This window comes from Danio rerio, chromosome 13 (assembly GCF_049306965.1).
Source record: "Danio rerio strain Tuebingen ecotype United States chromosome 13, GRCz12tu, whole genome shotgun sequence".
NCBI classification, from domain to species: domain Eukaryota; kingdom Metazoa; phylum Chordata; class Actinopteri; order Cypriniformes; family Danionidae; genus Danio; species Danio rerio.
The window spans coordinates 43,778,142-43,793,342 of record NC_133188.1 but is presented as its reverse complement, the minus strand read 5'-3'; the positions used below and the strand labels follow the sequence as shown (position 1 = coordinate 43,793,342).

Sequence of the window (15,201 nt, the reverse complement as noted above, 5' to 3'; positions counted from 1 at the left end):
ATAGCGTTCAGTTGTGCGTCTAGCTCCGCCTTTTGGTGGACTTTTTTGTATCTTTTGACATTGGAAACAGCTATAAGCGTACTGTACCAAACCGTACCACTCTGTGGAAACGATCCATTATATCCTGTTTTGAACACATTGAAAATATGCATTTCTAGGTGCCTCCAGAATAGTTTTTAATATTGATGGCTTTAATTGATTTACATTTAACTTGGCAGTATGTTATTTATTTTTTTTAAGATTTCCTCTCTTTTTGTCAACTTGAAGTGTGGATATTTAGTGAAGTGTGTTTTAACTGGTCTAGGCAAGTAACGCCTTGCTTAAGGTGGTCAGGATGGTTTTTGAGATGCCGTAGTTTCACCACCCACTGATCAGAGAGACATCTGTAAATGCTCAAAGCAGATATCACTTTAAAGGGATCGTTCACACAACCATTAAAATTTAGGTCGACCAAGATTTATTATTTTTTTTCTTCAGCAGAACATTAAAGACGATTTTGAGCTTAATCCGTGGTCCTTAGTGTTTCATATAATGGAGCTGAATTGTGGTATTTTTTTTTAGGTAAATAAACAAATGAATCAATACCAACAGCCATGGCTCCTGATGACACACTGAGGCCTTGTGATGCAAAATAATTACATGTAAACGTTATTTACAATATCATTAGCTTCTATCCACAGCTTGGTCAAGTTCTCACAAGTGTGATTGTAGTCTAATTGCGGTTTGGCACCATCTCTTGAACCTTCGTCATATCACCAGGGTTTTGGTGTCTGGTGGTTTCTTGACTGATCACACTCACGATTAAAATGAGCCCTGGTGTGATTGCTCTGCTGGTGTGGTTTATTTGCATAAGTGTGAACACTGTCCTACAAACCAATGTGGTAAAGCCTGCTAAAAAGATGCTGCTTCCAAATGAAAGTGTGTGATGTGTTGTGATGTGGTTTGATTGAATTACGAATGCCACATGGATCAAATAAATTTAATTGAACCCAAAACAGGACATGATGTGAACTTAAAATGACAGATAGCTTAAACATCATTGTCTTTCAGTTTTGTTTGGCAATACCAGCATCAAAATTGTATTTTTTAAAGCAAATCTTTGTTTATGTGTGACTGAAAGACGCTAATATTTAGGCGCTGAGTCTGACACATTTTATAAGATCTTCACATGTTCTCAGCTAATCATATACAGTATGTATAGTTATCGGCACACAGCATTATTTTGGATGTTAAGTAGGTTCTTTCACCCGTAATATAGCCTTCTTGGGGTATCTCAAGTATCAGGACATTGCGAATGATAACACTGGTAATTAAAGAAATGCACCAAATAAGCTGAAAGAGCTGAACAATAGATGTGAACACACATTATTATATTATTATTATTATTGTTGTTTTATGTGCACAAACCAGGCAAACTGATTCCCAATTGGTAACTGTTAAATATATTTCTTAAAAGCTGTATTTTACACCGTTTACACCACACCTTAACCTTTTTTATTTAGATTTTTGTCTGATTTTGATTGAAATGTAATAACGTGCAACTTATTAATGCGTTTAATAATAGTTGAAAATACAAATAAGCTTGAATGTAAATGGATTTCTTTATAGTTAGAGAATGAAGTTTCTGTGAGGAACTTGTCTTCTGATTACATCAGGCTGAAAAACCCCTTTAGTTTTTTTTTTTTTAATTCAGAGGTTTTGCCAACATATTTTCGCCAACACGTTGCTTTATAACCCTTTGTATGGTTGCATTGTCATTACATAACAGTATGCTAGCTTGTGTTGTCTAAGAACTGCACTTAAAGGTTGTTGTGGAAATATAAATTTACACAAGAGCTTGGTCGATCATCATAAAATGCTAAAGTCAAATGTAAACACTTTTCTTTCCTCCAGAGCGTTTACTGCACATTGTTATAAGGTCTGTTACTTTGAAAGTTACACAAAGGAATATTTACTCACCCTCCACTTGTTTCAAACATTTATTCATTTAGTTTTTTTTTTTTTTTTTTGAACACACACCAAAATAAATGACATTTAGAAGAATTTTGGAAACCAGTAACCATTGACATTAATATCAGTGTTTCTCAACCATATTTCTGAAGGACCACTAACTTTGCATGTTTTGGATGTCTCCTTTGTCTGTTACACCCATTACAGGTCTTTCAGTTTCTGCTAATGAGCTGATGATCTGTATAAGGTGTGCCTGGTTAAGGAGACAAGGAAAATGTGCAGATCTGCTGGTCCTCCCAGATCGTGGTTGAGAAACACTCATCTATAGCATGAAAATTAAATACTATGGAAGTCAATGGTTCCCGGTTTCTGACATTTTAAAAAATATATGTGTGTTGTATTTATAGAAAAAAGAAACTCAAACAGTTTTGTGACAAGTAAAAGGTGTTTTGGGTGAACTATTCATTTAATGTTTAGTTAAATGTTCATTAAATGTCACACAAGGTGTCTTCCTGTCTTTAATAGTGTAACAGCAGTGCTTTCCACACATTGACTTTATCTGGCTCGGCCGCCCAGGTATATTAACGGCTGCCCAAGTATATTAAGTGACACGTTTTTTAATAACTAGACTAACAATGTCTATGTAAATTTAGTCAGTAGTGTCTTTAAAGTAAGTGAAAGATCCAGAAGGGCATTATGCTGATTTGATTCAGGAGGGCACTTTTTTTGTCAGACGGTTCACTTGTCAGGTTTACATCCGCGCTAAAATATCAAGGTGAAAGTCATCATAGCTTACGTAGAATAGACCCAGCTCCCAACCCAACTTTGAGAATAGATTAACTGCAATTTATATATTTTTTTATCGCACGATAAGTGTCTTGCGTTAACGCAGTACGTTACCGCCGATAATGGCCCACCGCTATTTACAATATTCTCGGTGAGGATAAAATGATAGGTCTAACCTGGCTGCAAAATAGCCTATGTACACCATTAGTTAATCAACGCATGTGCTTTATTTAAATAAATAATCGACATGTTTTATTTTTGTAATTATTATAATTTTTTTAGAGATAATGTCAGTTTTTATTCCATTTTCTGTCATTTATTTCTCATTTGATGATTATTAATTGAATTTGTTGACGCCATTAGGCTATATTACATAGGCTATTTTATATACATATCTAAAATACTTTGACATTCAAGTTTGCTTTGAATTTGAAAGAAAGAAAGAGAGAGAGAGAAGCAGATTTTACCTGTCAGTGGGTGAACATGACTCCTGAATAGCATAAAAGTAAGAAAAATAGTGGTTTTCTTTTTTTTATTTCAACAGTGTTTTTTTACTTCAACCCATTGTAAAGAAACAGTGTATAACAGTGTCATAAAAAATACAGTTATTGTTAAATTAAATGATGTTTTGTTTGTCGTGTATATAGTTAAATATTTATGTGATGTGGGTAAATGGCGTGTTTCATTCTGGCTACCACCGCAAGTATATTTAAAACCTGTGGGAAGCATTGAACAGTATAACATTTTATATTGTCATTTGCTTTGATTTGTAATATTAACATTGTACCATTTCTGCAACTACATATGTCTTAGTATTAAGAATCAGATTGTCCCTACTGAAATTTGAAATTTGGATAATTGGATGATGAATAGCCCAGGCCCATGGCTGTTGTTTATTTTATTTTATTATCTTACCAATGTAAATCAGTTTTTTTGTTAAACCACCATTGTCACAAGGCCTTGGAAGTGTGAGATGAGTCATTTAAAGGGAAGTACAGTCTGTTGACCAATGCAAAACTTCCCTGTAACCACAGGACTCGTCTCAAATCACGACCTGCTTCTTGGTACATTGTAGCTTTGGTTTTCTAATAAGCGTCTCTTTGTTCTCTTGTGGGACGTTGAGATAGTTTTAATGTCTAATCGAAGTGGTTGAAATGTTTTCAATGGAAATGTATCATCTTTGGATAAAAGGAAAGAGTTTACAAGCTCATAAAGACTCAAATTCCACTCTTTCTCAACCAGGAATGTTAGTGTTTGGCTTGAAAAGTGGGACTTAGTCATTCTGTGCTGTTGCTGTCAAAGAAAAATTTACATTTCAGACATTTTTGCAGATGGTATTTAACAAAGCTCTCAACTTTACCAATGGAAGAGCTGTCAGGAATCCCACAAGAGCTGAAAAATTTGTCTGAAATCCATTTGCTTAGATTAGATGATGGCAAAATCTGAAAACACAGCCGCTGGATGTTCTTCAGAGAAAGCCTTGCTTTTACTAGGCCGCAGTGTAAATGGGCTTCTTCAGGAATGTTTTGAGTTGTGAGGCCATGTAGCTCGGAGAAATGTCTATATTTATCATAGCAGGGGAACTTTAGACTAGCCAACAATTCCTGTAAGGCTTTGGGTCGCACTTTTGTTGACTAGTGTGTTAGCGTGTATTTTGTTTTGCTGATGAATTATCACTTGGTTGGTTGGCTGGCTGGCTGTCTTGTTTGTAGCTGATGTGAAATTAACATCTTTGCGCAGCTAATGAAACATAATATCAGCTGTAAAATGTTAAAACTGTATGACAGCGGTCTTGGGTTTATATAGTATTGTAGTGTGACGTAATGGATTTATTGGTGCCTTACATGACAGTCATGTTCACCTTGCATACAAATGAGGCAGCTATAGCTTACAAGGGACAATAAAAGAACAAACCCTCATTCATGTATACATTAACTAAATTACACAGCTATCAATGGAATGCATTTCTTAAAAGTTAAGTCTTCTAATAACAAGAATTGAAAATTGGAAGAGAATTATTAATTATATTTTGTAAAAGTAAATCCACAGACAAGGAGCATAGTTAAACTAATACAAATGTATTTTGTTTGATTGGTAATGCAAAATCAAGACTTTCTAAGTTTTTTTTGTGGGTTTTTAGCACTCCAAATTAAAGACGACAACATCTGGTATTTTATTTTGAGCTGCACACACAGTATGTCTTTACAGTAATAAGGCTGAACGATAAATCAGATGCAACTGTCGTGTGCATTATTTTATTTACTCTGTAAATCTCCAGCACGTGTGTTCAGCTGGAGCAGCATTTACTACTCAGCCATAGTTCTCTGACAAGCTTCGCAAAATATTGTATGCGATATCATCATTTAGTAGACAAATAATTGCAAATAATCAATTTGCGATATATTGACAGCTGTTTGCATAGCTTCTCTATTCACCTTATTCTCCGCCGACGAGCGGGCGCTGCCATTTGAATCTTTTTGGCTTGAGACTTCCGGTCTCATTCACTTCCATTAATTTTTTGACATTAAAAACTGCTCTTTACGCTGCTTGATGTTGCAATTTGATATTTTCTTATGTTATTCTTCTTGGTCTGTATAGTCATGCAAACATTTGTTTGTAGAGCAAGTAGTTTGAGGCTTGTTTTGACATACTATATGTGTGTGGATTATATACATTTTAAGGCTTCAGATGCAAAAACCTCTAAATGCCATCTGAAATGTTCTTCTAAAGTGACCGTTTTTGTCAGCCTCCTATGTTTGCGTTTAGTTAATTCACTTTAAAGGTAATGTAAATAACTTATTGGTCACTATAAAAGTAAAAGTACTGTGCCTACACACAGGAGTCGGAGAAAAATGCTAATTTTAGAAAAAAATATCACATGGCTTTTTTGCATCCAAACTCTTCATATGCATGTCAGTTCACACTCTTAAATTGTCAAAACAAACTTTTATTTTGGATGTGATTTTTTGCCCGGCACTACGAAACAGTTTAGCTTCACAAAGTGTGGTGTTTCCTAATGTTGAATGGAGTCTGCTGCTCCTAAATGTACTGAATTTGGATTTTCTCTCTTTCTTAAAAGTGAATTTATTTTTATTCTTTTACAGGCTCCAGTGATGAGAGAACAGAAGAGATGGACACGAATGCCATTCATGAGCAGAATGACGACACGCTTTCACAGGTACATGAGCAGTGAGGTTTTACCTCAGTTAAGCTAAGATAGCGTTAATAGGGATAATTCACCCATAACTAAAAACTCTGCCATCGTTTACTCATCCTTCACATATTCCAAACCCGTTTCTTTCTTCTGTTGAACACAAGTGAAGATGTACTGAAGAATTGTGAAAAGGCAGCCATTGACTTCCATAGTATTTTTAGTTCCTATACAATGGCTGCATTCTTCAGAATATCTTGTTTTGTGTTCAGCAAAAGAAAGAAATGTATAATAGTTTAGATAAACTTTTATGAGTGTGATTTAAATTGAGAACATTTTCATTTTCATCATAGACTTTCCCTTTAAGGAATGATAGAAAGACCTTCTTGTTTGCCTTTTGTGTTTGAATAACAACTGATTATATGCATTTTCTGACCAATAGTGTTAAGTGTGAGATTGAATTTCATTTTAATCCAGGTCATTTAACTACTATTCCCGCATAATTCTCACCTTAGAAGTGTTTTTACAAAGTTTAAGTTTACATGTAAATGCTGCTATTCAAAGTGGCTACTATATGTTAAGTGTAACTGAATTTCAGACGTGTGTATTTTGTTAATGATTGTTTGGCAGGAATGCATAAAATAGGTCAGATGTGACAGTACACGTGTTTACAATGTTACAAAGATATGAAATTTGAAGTTCTAATGTTTTTGTTTATAAAAATATTAGTTGTCACAAAAATAACATAGGATGATTTATTCAAATATTGAGTTACATTTTCAAAACATTCAAATAGAAACCAATAATTGATTGATACAATTGATTGATACAAATACAGCATAATATTTTTTATCCATGTTTGTAAATGTCACAAAATGGATTTTATATAAATAGAAAAATATTAAATGCAATACAAATGCCTACTTTAATAAATCATTAAAATTAGATTAGGTTCAAGAATGGAGAATAGTTGATTTCTGTATTTTATAATTTTTTTTTCTGATTTTGACTATGTAATGATGTGAAGCTACTTTTGGTATAAGAATTGTTGTGAGTGCATTTTAATTGAATGGAAGAATGAAACTTGAATTGAATATAAAGATAAAAATTACAATCATTATTTTGCGGCTGCAATGTGATTCTTAATGTGCTTTTACACTTAGCCTTTTGTTCTGGAACCTGGCGTATTTCCCCCGTTAACGCAATTCATTTGGGCATATGTGAATCCAGCAATCACGCTCGGATCTGCACCAAAACAATCGGTCCGAGATTGCTTGAATGAGGTGTTCCCGGCTCGATTGAAATGAACTCTGGAGCAGTTTGATTGCAATGAGAAGGCAAAATGCTCTAGTAAACTAACGGACCAGGCTATATCAGTGTATTATGAATTAGTAATAGGCATTTATGGCTATACGAAGAAAGAGTGATGAGTAAGGCGGGATGTCATCATTCCTACTGATAAATATGCATTTCATGTCAAATACAAAAGTGAAAGCTTGGTGATCTATTAACAAGAGCTGATTATCCGTTGGGAAAATTGACCGAACTGCAGTCTTGGTTTATCTGTTAATTCATATATTCTTTATAATCAGGGGATCTGCGGGGTATTAAAAAGTCTTGAAATGTCTTGCATTTCAAAAACTTAATTTTAGGCCTTCAAGTCTTAAATCTACTGAACTATTGTGTTGTAGGTCTTAAATCTTTTTTTTAACAGGTCTTAATTTTCTTCATTCATGTATAGCTACACAATGTGGCCATTAACACTCATACAATCACCAACAATCACAGTATTAATAATTTTTTTTATTTAAAAATAGCAGTTTTAACTTCATTTACCATCGTGTTTTAATTACTTTCTTTACAGTAACATTTGTTTAAAAGTTCTCCATTTATTTACTGCAGAGGATACTGACCTGACCTATGTTTGTTATCGTTAAATTATTATTATTGTTTTATTAAATTCTAATAGTTTTTTGATGGGGCAAGTGAAAAACTTTTCCAACTGGGATTTTCGCAAAAAAAAATTGTTAGAGTTTAGCTTTGTATAAGTCTAAAATGTCCTTCATAATGCTCTTAAAAAGGTCTTAAAGTCTTATATTTAACTTGGTGAAACCTGCAGAAACCCTGATAAAACAAAGCCTATAATGCATAATTCTAGCCAACAGCAACAGTGTGTATGAAAGTCTTACCTCTGATTTATATTTAGTGACATGTCTGTGAGTGTAACCATTCAAAATTAAAGCGCAGCTTTTTCCTTTATAATGTCTTATTGCTCATCATCATAATTTAAAATAAGGACGCATGTCAGCTGAGTAAGTCTCTGACAAATAAACAGTGGAACTCTGACCAGTGTGAGGAGAGTTTATTCACAAATGACTTGTTTTAGCTATTTTGGTCTGTTTAGAAACTTTTCAGTGTGAAAGTGAACCGCACCAAGAACAAAAAGCAACATTGTAATAATTTTAATCCCTAAAATTTAAAAACATCGGTGTGAAAGCATCCTTAAAGTCTTTTAATATGTCATCAAGTGTATTCCTGTTCTTAATATGTCTGACAAGACAGTTTTAGTATATGATCTGTTCTTACACTGAATGGCATTTTAGTGAGAGTCTTAGTAATATCAAGGCAAAACTGTTGATCGTCATTATATTTTTGCCCCCCCAAAAAAGTTTTGTTCTACACTAAACCAAGTCAGTTCTGAGAAATCTATAGAATATTTGTTTAATTTATTATTGAAATGTATTTTTATTCTTTAAACAAGTCAGTTCAGAGAAATATATAGAGCATTTATGTACTAGTATCATATTTAAATGTATTTATAATCTTAAAATGAGTCTGTTCTGAGAAATCTATTTAATTGTATTTATTTAAATGCATTTATAGTCTTAAAATAAGTCCGTTCTGAGAAATCTATAAAATATTTATTTAATTGTGTATAATTTAAGGTCTTTATAGTCTTAAAATAAGTCAGTTCTGAGAAATGTATATAGAGCAGCTTTTCCTGACACCACTTAATATTTGTATGCAATCCAAATGAACCAACAACTTTTTTTTTTTAGCTTAATTTCAAAATGTTTTTTGGAGACATTCTAGGTATCCTGGCAGTACCTTAGGCCTTTGACGTTTCTGTTAGTGTGTGAACTTTATCTTCTAGCCTGAACATATCAGTCAGGTTAAGGTCAGGTCAGTGTGCTCTAAACAGAGATACTCCCAGCATGTACTTTGCAGATGCTTTGAAGTTCTTTTGTTCCAAGAATCCCAGACTATTATTTCGGTGAATGTTACACATTCATGCTGAAACTATTCAAACAGTTCCTTATCAGTCCGTGGTGGTGTTCATTCTTCCACCGCCTGTAACAGTAGACTGTGTAAGCGTCATCCCTGCGGTCATCTTTAAGAATTTAAGCTGTGATTTGCATTTTAGTTGGTTAACCACACGTTCAGAGTGAGAGAGAAACTGTGGTTTGTTTCACTTTCACACGTTTGTGCATTATCAGTCTGCATATAGATTTATGGAGGTCAAAGTCCTTCACAGTGGTTTTGTAACCATTTCAACCTTTTTTTTAGTGCTTTAACTTAAGAAGTCTTTCTCATTTAATGCTGGATTCTCTTTTTAAATGCATTTGATGGACAAACTTGGAAACATGCCTTCATTTTGGACTTCTGTTCTGCATATTTTTTCTCTGCTAAAATAATTGCATGTATTTATATTAAAGTTCATTTGCAAAAACTCATTTTAAAACATTCTGTAAATTGTGGTCATTATCATTAAACTCACAGTAAATTTTTTTGGAAAAAAATTTCATTTATGGTTTTTGGAAAGCTGTTTAAAGCACAATTATATAAAAACATTACTTCATGATAAAGCACACTAGAACAACAGCATGACCAGCACCTAGGCTTCCAATGGTATTAAAAAATGATTTTTGCGATTAGTTTGAATTAGTTTTATCGTGGTATAGATCATATTAGGGCTGGGCGATTAATCGAAAAGTAATAAAAATCAACATTCATAACCAATAATCGTTCTCATTTTTTTCCAGGTCGATTTTTAAAAAAAAATTTTTTTTTAATTATTTTTATTAAATTTTTTTATTATTTATAAAAAAAAATTTCTCCTCAATTACTTTCCCTATACTGCACCCTATATAGTCAAGTGACCTTGCTCTGTTAAGACTCATTTACTTCTGTGTTGACCACACTGGTTTTGTCCGGCACAACCTTCATGTGGTCGCGTACACACACACCTCTCAAAAAGTGTAACTACACGTTGGGACGTTGCGTATCGCAGGTTTTGTGATTGGTCGTTTTGATAGCGGTGACCGGCATGGGCGGTGTGGATCAATTTCAGTCGTTAAACGTTGATGTTCAGTAAATAATCATAACTTATTTACTGTACAAAACTTGTCAGTAACTATGAGGGCAAAAAAAAAGGAAATAAATAAAATAATCCTTCATTAATCGTAATTGATTTTAAAATGTTCAATTAATCGAGATTTTGATTTTAGGCCAAACCGTTCAGCCCTAGTTTGTATTTTCATGATATTGCCCAAAGCTACAAAATGATTACTTTAACAGGTATAATAACAAAGTCTATGATGTTAGGCTTTATTTGTATTTGTAGACATTAGTATACATGTGTCTATGCACAATATTTACAAACAAATTAAGTTGCAAAAGGATTACGTTAAAGTTGAAGATTTGTCAAAGGGTTCCTATGCGTCTTAAAAGTACTTAAATTTCAGACTTGTACACTGCCTGATAATAGTCTTGTCACCTATTCAAGTTTTAAGAACAACAAATAATAACTTGACTTCTAGAGGATCATTTGTTATCAGAAGTGGCATATAATAAAGGCAAAGGCCTCTAGATTACGCTTATTTTACCTAAATAAAATATGATCATGCCTTGGTTTTTAATTATTTAATTAGGATAGTAATTCTGACTTTGCTTAGACAAAAGTCTTGTCATTAAACAGAAATAATGTACATTATAGAATATAAAGTCATGGTGCAGTGGAAAAAGAATGAATATTGTGTATGACTCCCATGAGCTTGGAGGACTGCATCCATGCATCTCTGCAATGACTGCAATAACTTATTAATAAAGTCATTGGGAATGGCAAAGAAAGCTATCTTGCAGGGCTCCCAGAGTTAATCAAGATTCTTTGGATTCATCTTCAATGCCTTCTCCTTCATCTCACCCCAGACATGCTCAATAATGTTCATGTCTGGTGACTAGGCTGGCCAATCCTGGAGCACCTTGACCTTTTTTGCTTTCAGGAAATTTTATGTGGAGGCTAAGGTATGAAGGCTCAATGGTTAAAGGCTTAATGGTTAGCACCAAGAAGGTTGCTGGTTGGAGCCCTGGCTGGGTTAGTTGGCGTTTCTGTGTTGAGTTTGCTGTGTTCACGTTGGTTTCCACCGGGTGCTCCGCTTTTCCCTTAAAGTTCAAAGACATGCGGTATAGGTGAATTGAATAAGCTAAATTGGCCGTAGTGTATGTGTGTGAATGAGTATGTGTGGTTATTTTCCAGTAATGGGTTGCGGCTGGAAGGCTATCCGCTGCCGTTCATTATGCTGTGAAGACCTCTGATAAATAAAGGGACCTAAACCAAAGAAAAATGAATGAATCAACTGATATTAACAATTAAAAACTCATTGTATAGTTAACGATTAAAAGACCTGGTAATAGTCACACTATAATGTTGTAGACCTGATTAACATATGAAATGTCCTATGATGGACAGCCACTTGCTAATACAACAATCTGAATATTATTGAAAGCACTATAAAAGTATAAAACAATATTTTTTTTATTATTATTATTATTTATTTATTTTATTTTTTAAATACTTTATTTAAAGCTTTTCAATTTTTAAAGAAAAAGCTCAAATTTACCCCAGCAAAAAATAAAAATAAATAAAAACTGCCTACAATGCAATTATTCATAAATGAAAGTTATTCACCACATTTTAAATCGTCGATGATGTTAATATTGTGGATTTTGATTATTACAATATATTGAATATTGTTATATGTCTTGTCTACAAGCACTTGAGCATGAGCTCTTATTTCTCTTAGCAATATCAGTTTCTGTGTATAAGAAGCACTTGTGTGTATTGCATCTTCATGTTAAATAGCAACATGAACTTTGGACAAAAAACATTTCCTAAATGTAAATGCAAATCATTTTCTGAAAAGTATCTGTTTTTGCAAACGGACTATGTTTTTGCATGTGTTAAACAGGATGTCTTAATTGGTGAAGAGGGTCTCAGCGAAGAGGAGAAGGCCAGGCGGAAAGCAGAAAGGCGCAAAGCCAAGAGGAAGGTGAGAGGAGATCAACTTTAACACACTAGCTAGAAGAATGAATCAACTTTAACCTGGAATTATTGGAGCATTGTGTTTTATTTAAACTCATTGTGAACATAATATATATGGAATTGTGCATGCATTGTGTTGCTGCCAAAACCAGAAATTAATTTGTCTCTCTTTTTTTTTTAAGCGTCAACGGCAGCGGAAGAAACTAGAGCGGGTTAAAAAGGACGAAAGTACTGAACAGGTAAACTGAAACTAGTGTAATGAGAGCAGGCTTAGACACAGGATGTTTTGCACTGTTTTTTGTGCAGTACAGAAGATCAGCGCCTCATTTCTAGTTTTTCTTCAGCATTATTGGGTCTTTAAAGTAGGGCTGCACGATATTGGAAAAATGTGATATTACAGTATTTTATATTTAGTAATTACAGTAATTTTTATATTAGTCCTATTTAATTTAAGCACTGAATAAATAAAAATTTACACATTTACACAAGTAAATAAATGGACTCGACGGGTTTGAAATCAACGCATTTTTGTGTGCGCAGAGTCTGAGTGGGTCTAGTTATTAGTAACTAATAAAGTTATGGTAACTAATGACCTTAGCTTTTCTGATCTTGACTAATAAAATAATGTGCACCTTTTGTGAAGCTGCTTTGAAGCGATAATTATTGTGAAAAGAGCTGCTGTATACAAATAAACTTGAATTGAAGTTTAGTTTTATTTGTATTTTTTATATCTATATCAAATGTGTTGTACAATTCAAGGAAGAGGAGGAGGAGGAGGAGGAGGAGGAGGAAGATGATGCAGGCCCTGATTCTGAGCTGGATGAGTCTGAAGAGTCTGAGCTGGAGGAAGTGGTCGTGTCAAAGGTGGAAGAGAAGCCTGTGGCTCTTCTGAATAAAAGTCCTTCTGGACCTCCGTTAGCTTCTGGAAACAAAAGCAACCGGCAGCAGGGGGCCCGTTCTGGTGAGGAGGTATGAAACAAACAATTTGTCAGATGTTTTTTTAAATACAGCTTGAATGTTTAAGTTTACACTAAATTAAAATTTACACTCTTTTCCCTATTTCAGGACCCAGGGTGGGATGTGAATAGTGCTTTTGTTGCGAATGCTGTCAGTCACATTCGACCCAAAGCGAAAAGTAAAGGGAAGTCAAAAGAGAACAAGGAAAATGAGAGCAGGCCCGCAGAAGTGAGCATTTATTTATTTATTATTTTTTTATTTATTAACCCTTTAACTTCTACTCAAATACATTTTTGAATAATGTTTAATTAATGAAGAAAGTAATTAATTTGTTTATTTATTAACCTTTAGCTTCCATACTGAAAATACATTTTGACCAATTTATAATTAGTTAAAATATTTATTTATTTTTTAACCTTTTAACTTCTACTCTAAAATTACATTTTGACCAATTTATTAATTAACCCTTTAACTTTCATTCTAAAAATATTTTGTCCAATTTTCATTTGTTTATTTAATAACTCTTTAACTTCCACACTAAAATATATTTTTACACATTTAATTAAGTTATCTATTTTTTTATTTGTTAACCCTTTAACTTCCAATCTAAAATATTTTTGACCAATTTTTATTTATTATCCCTTTAATTTCCACTGTAAAATATGTTTTACACATTTTTTTTAACCCTTTAACGTCTACTTTAAAAAAAAATTTGATAAATTTTTGATTAATTAACTAACTAATTAATTAATTTATTTATAAACCCTTTAACTTACACTCTAAAATACACATTTCACACGTTTAAGTTGTTTATTTATGTATTTTATTAACCCTTTAATTTCTACTCTAACTGTTTTAAAAAGATTTTTATTAATTAATTAATTTATTTATATTAAAATATTTTTGACAATTGTATTTATTTATTTATTTATTTATTTATTTATTCATAAACCATTTAACTTCCACTCTAAAAATGTTTTGACCAATTTTTTATTTATTTATTCATGTATTTATTAACCCTATTTAATTAGGTTATCTATTCATCTATTTTTATTTTTTTATTTAACAACTTCTACTCAAAAATAATTTTATTACCAATATGTAATTAAGTAACTAATTTGTTTATACATTTTCACAAATACATTTTACACATTTAACTACGTTAACATTTTTTTTACCATTTAACTTCCACTCTAAAAATATAATTTCTTGACCAATTTATATTTATCTATTTAATTATTCTGTTAATTAAAAATATAAAGCAGTTAAGTTGCTGCTTTTATTGCATTTTAGAATTGTTTGGGTATTAGCTGCTTGTAATTTTCTATCTTTTAAGTGAAACTGTATTATAAGTGAAATGAGTGGTTTGATATAATTGTCAACCTTCCTGATACTGTTACATTTTAAAACATCATACTTTTGAACTTTTCATATTTACATATTTGAAATGTTTATTCATGCCACTTCAAAAATAGAATTAAAAATGTAAAGGAGTCAGTGGTAATCCGTAGCATTCTTAGGTAATGCACATGTGTAGTGTTGGAATAACCTGCAATATTTATTCACCCATTAATATCATATATTTGTTTTTAAACAGGTCATTGGCTTTTCAGAAGCTAAAACTAAAAGAAGTGCTTCGCTAGTAGGTGAGTAATTCTCTTTCCTTCAAATGCAAAAACACATTTATTACAGATTTATACTTTTTTTTTTTTTTTTTTGTCAAGATCACCCCATTATTTACTCACTGTTATGTTGCTTCAAACTTCCATTTCCATAGAGCATAAATTCGGAATCTTTAAATCAGAGTCGTCGCAGAAGTTATCATTTAGCTTAAAGGGGTACTAATCTAAAATTAAAATTCTGTCAATATTTACTTCAAACCAACACAAAAGAAGATAATTTGAAGAAAGTAGGAAACCTGTAACTATTGACTACCGCTGTATTTGTTTTTCCTTGTATGAAAGTGAATGGTTACATGTTTTCAGCTTTTTTTAAAGTGTATTTTTCTTTTGTTTTCAACGTTTAAAAAAAATAA

General features: G+C 32.6%; 1 protein-coding gene across 6 annotated transcripts in view; it reads left to right on the top strand.

Moving 5' to 3' along the window:
* Positions 1 to 15,201, top strand: part of zgc:123010 — a 35,762-nt gene that overhangs the window by 5,826 nt on the left and 14,735 nt on the right. For 2 of the 6 annotated variants that reach the window (XM_009307532.5, XM_068212931.2), the window contains exons 2-7: positions 5,841 to 5,914; positions 12,136 to 12,216; positions 12,392 to 12,448; positions 12,981 to 13,178; positions 13,275 to 13,394; positions 14,764 to 14,812. In XM_009307532.5, the coding sequence (XP_009305807.1) occupies positions 5,841 to 5,914; positions 12,136 to 12,216; positions 12,392 to 12,448; positions 12,981 to 13,178; positions 13,275 to 13,394; positions 14,764 to 14,812 (579 nt within the window). 6 annotated transcript variants of the gene reach the window in all.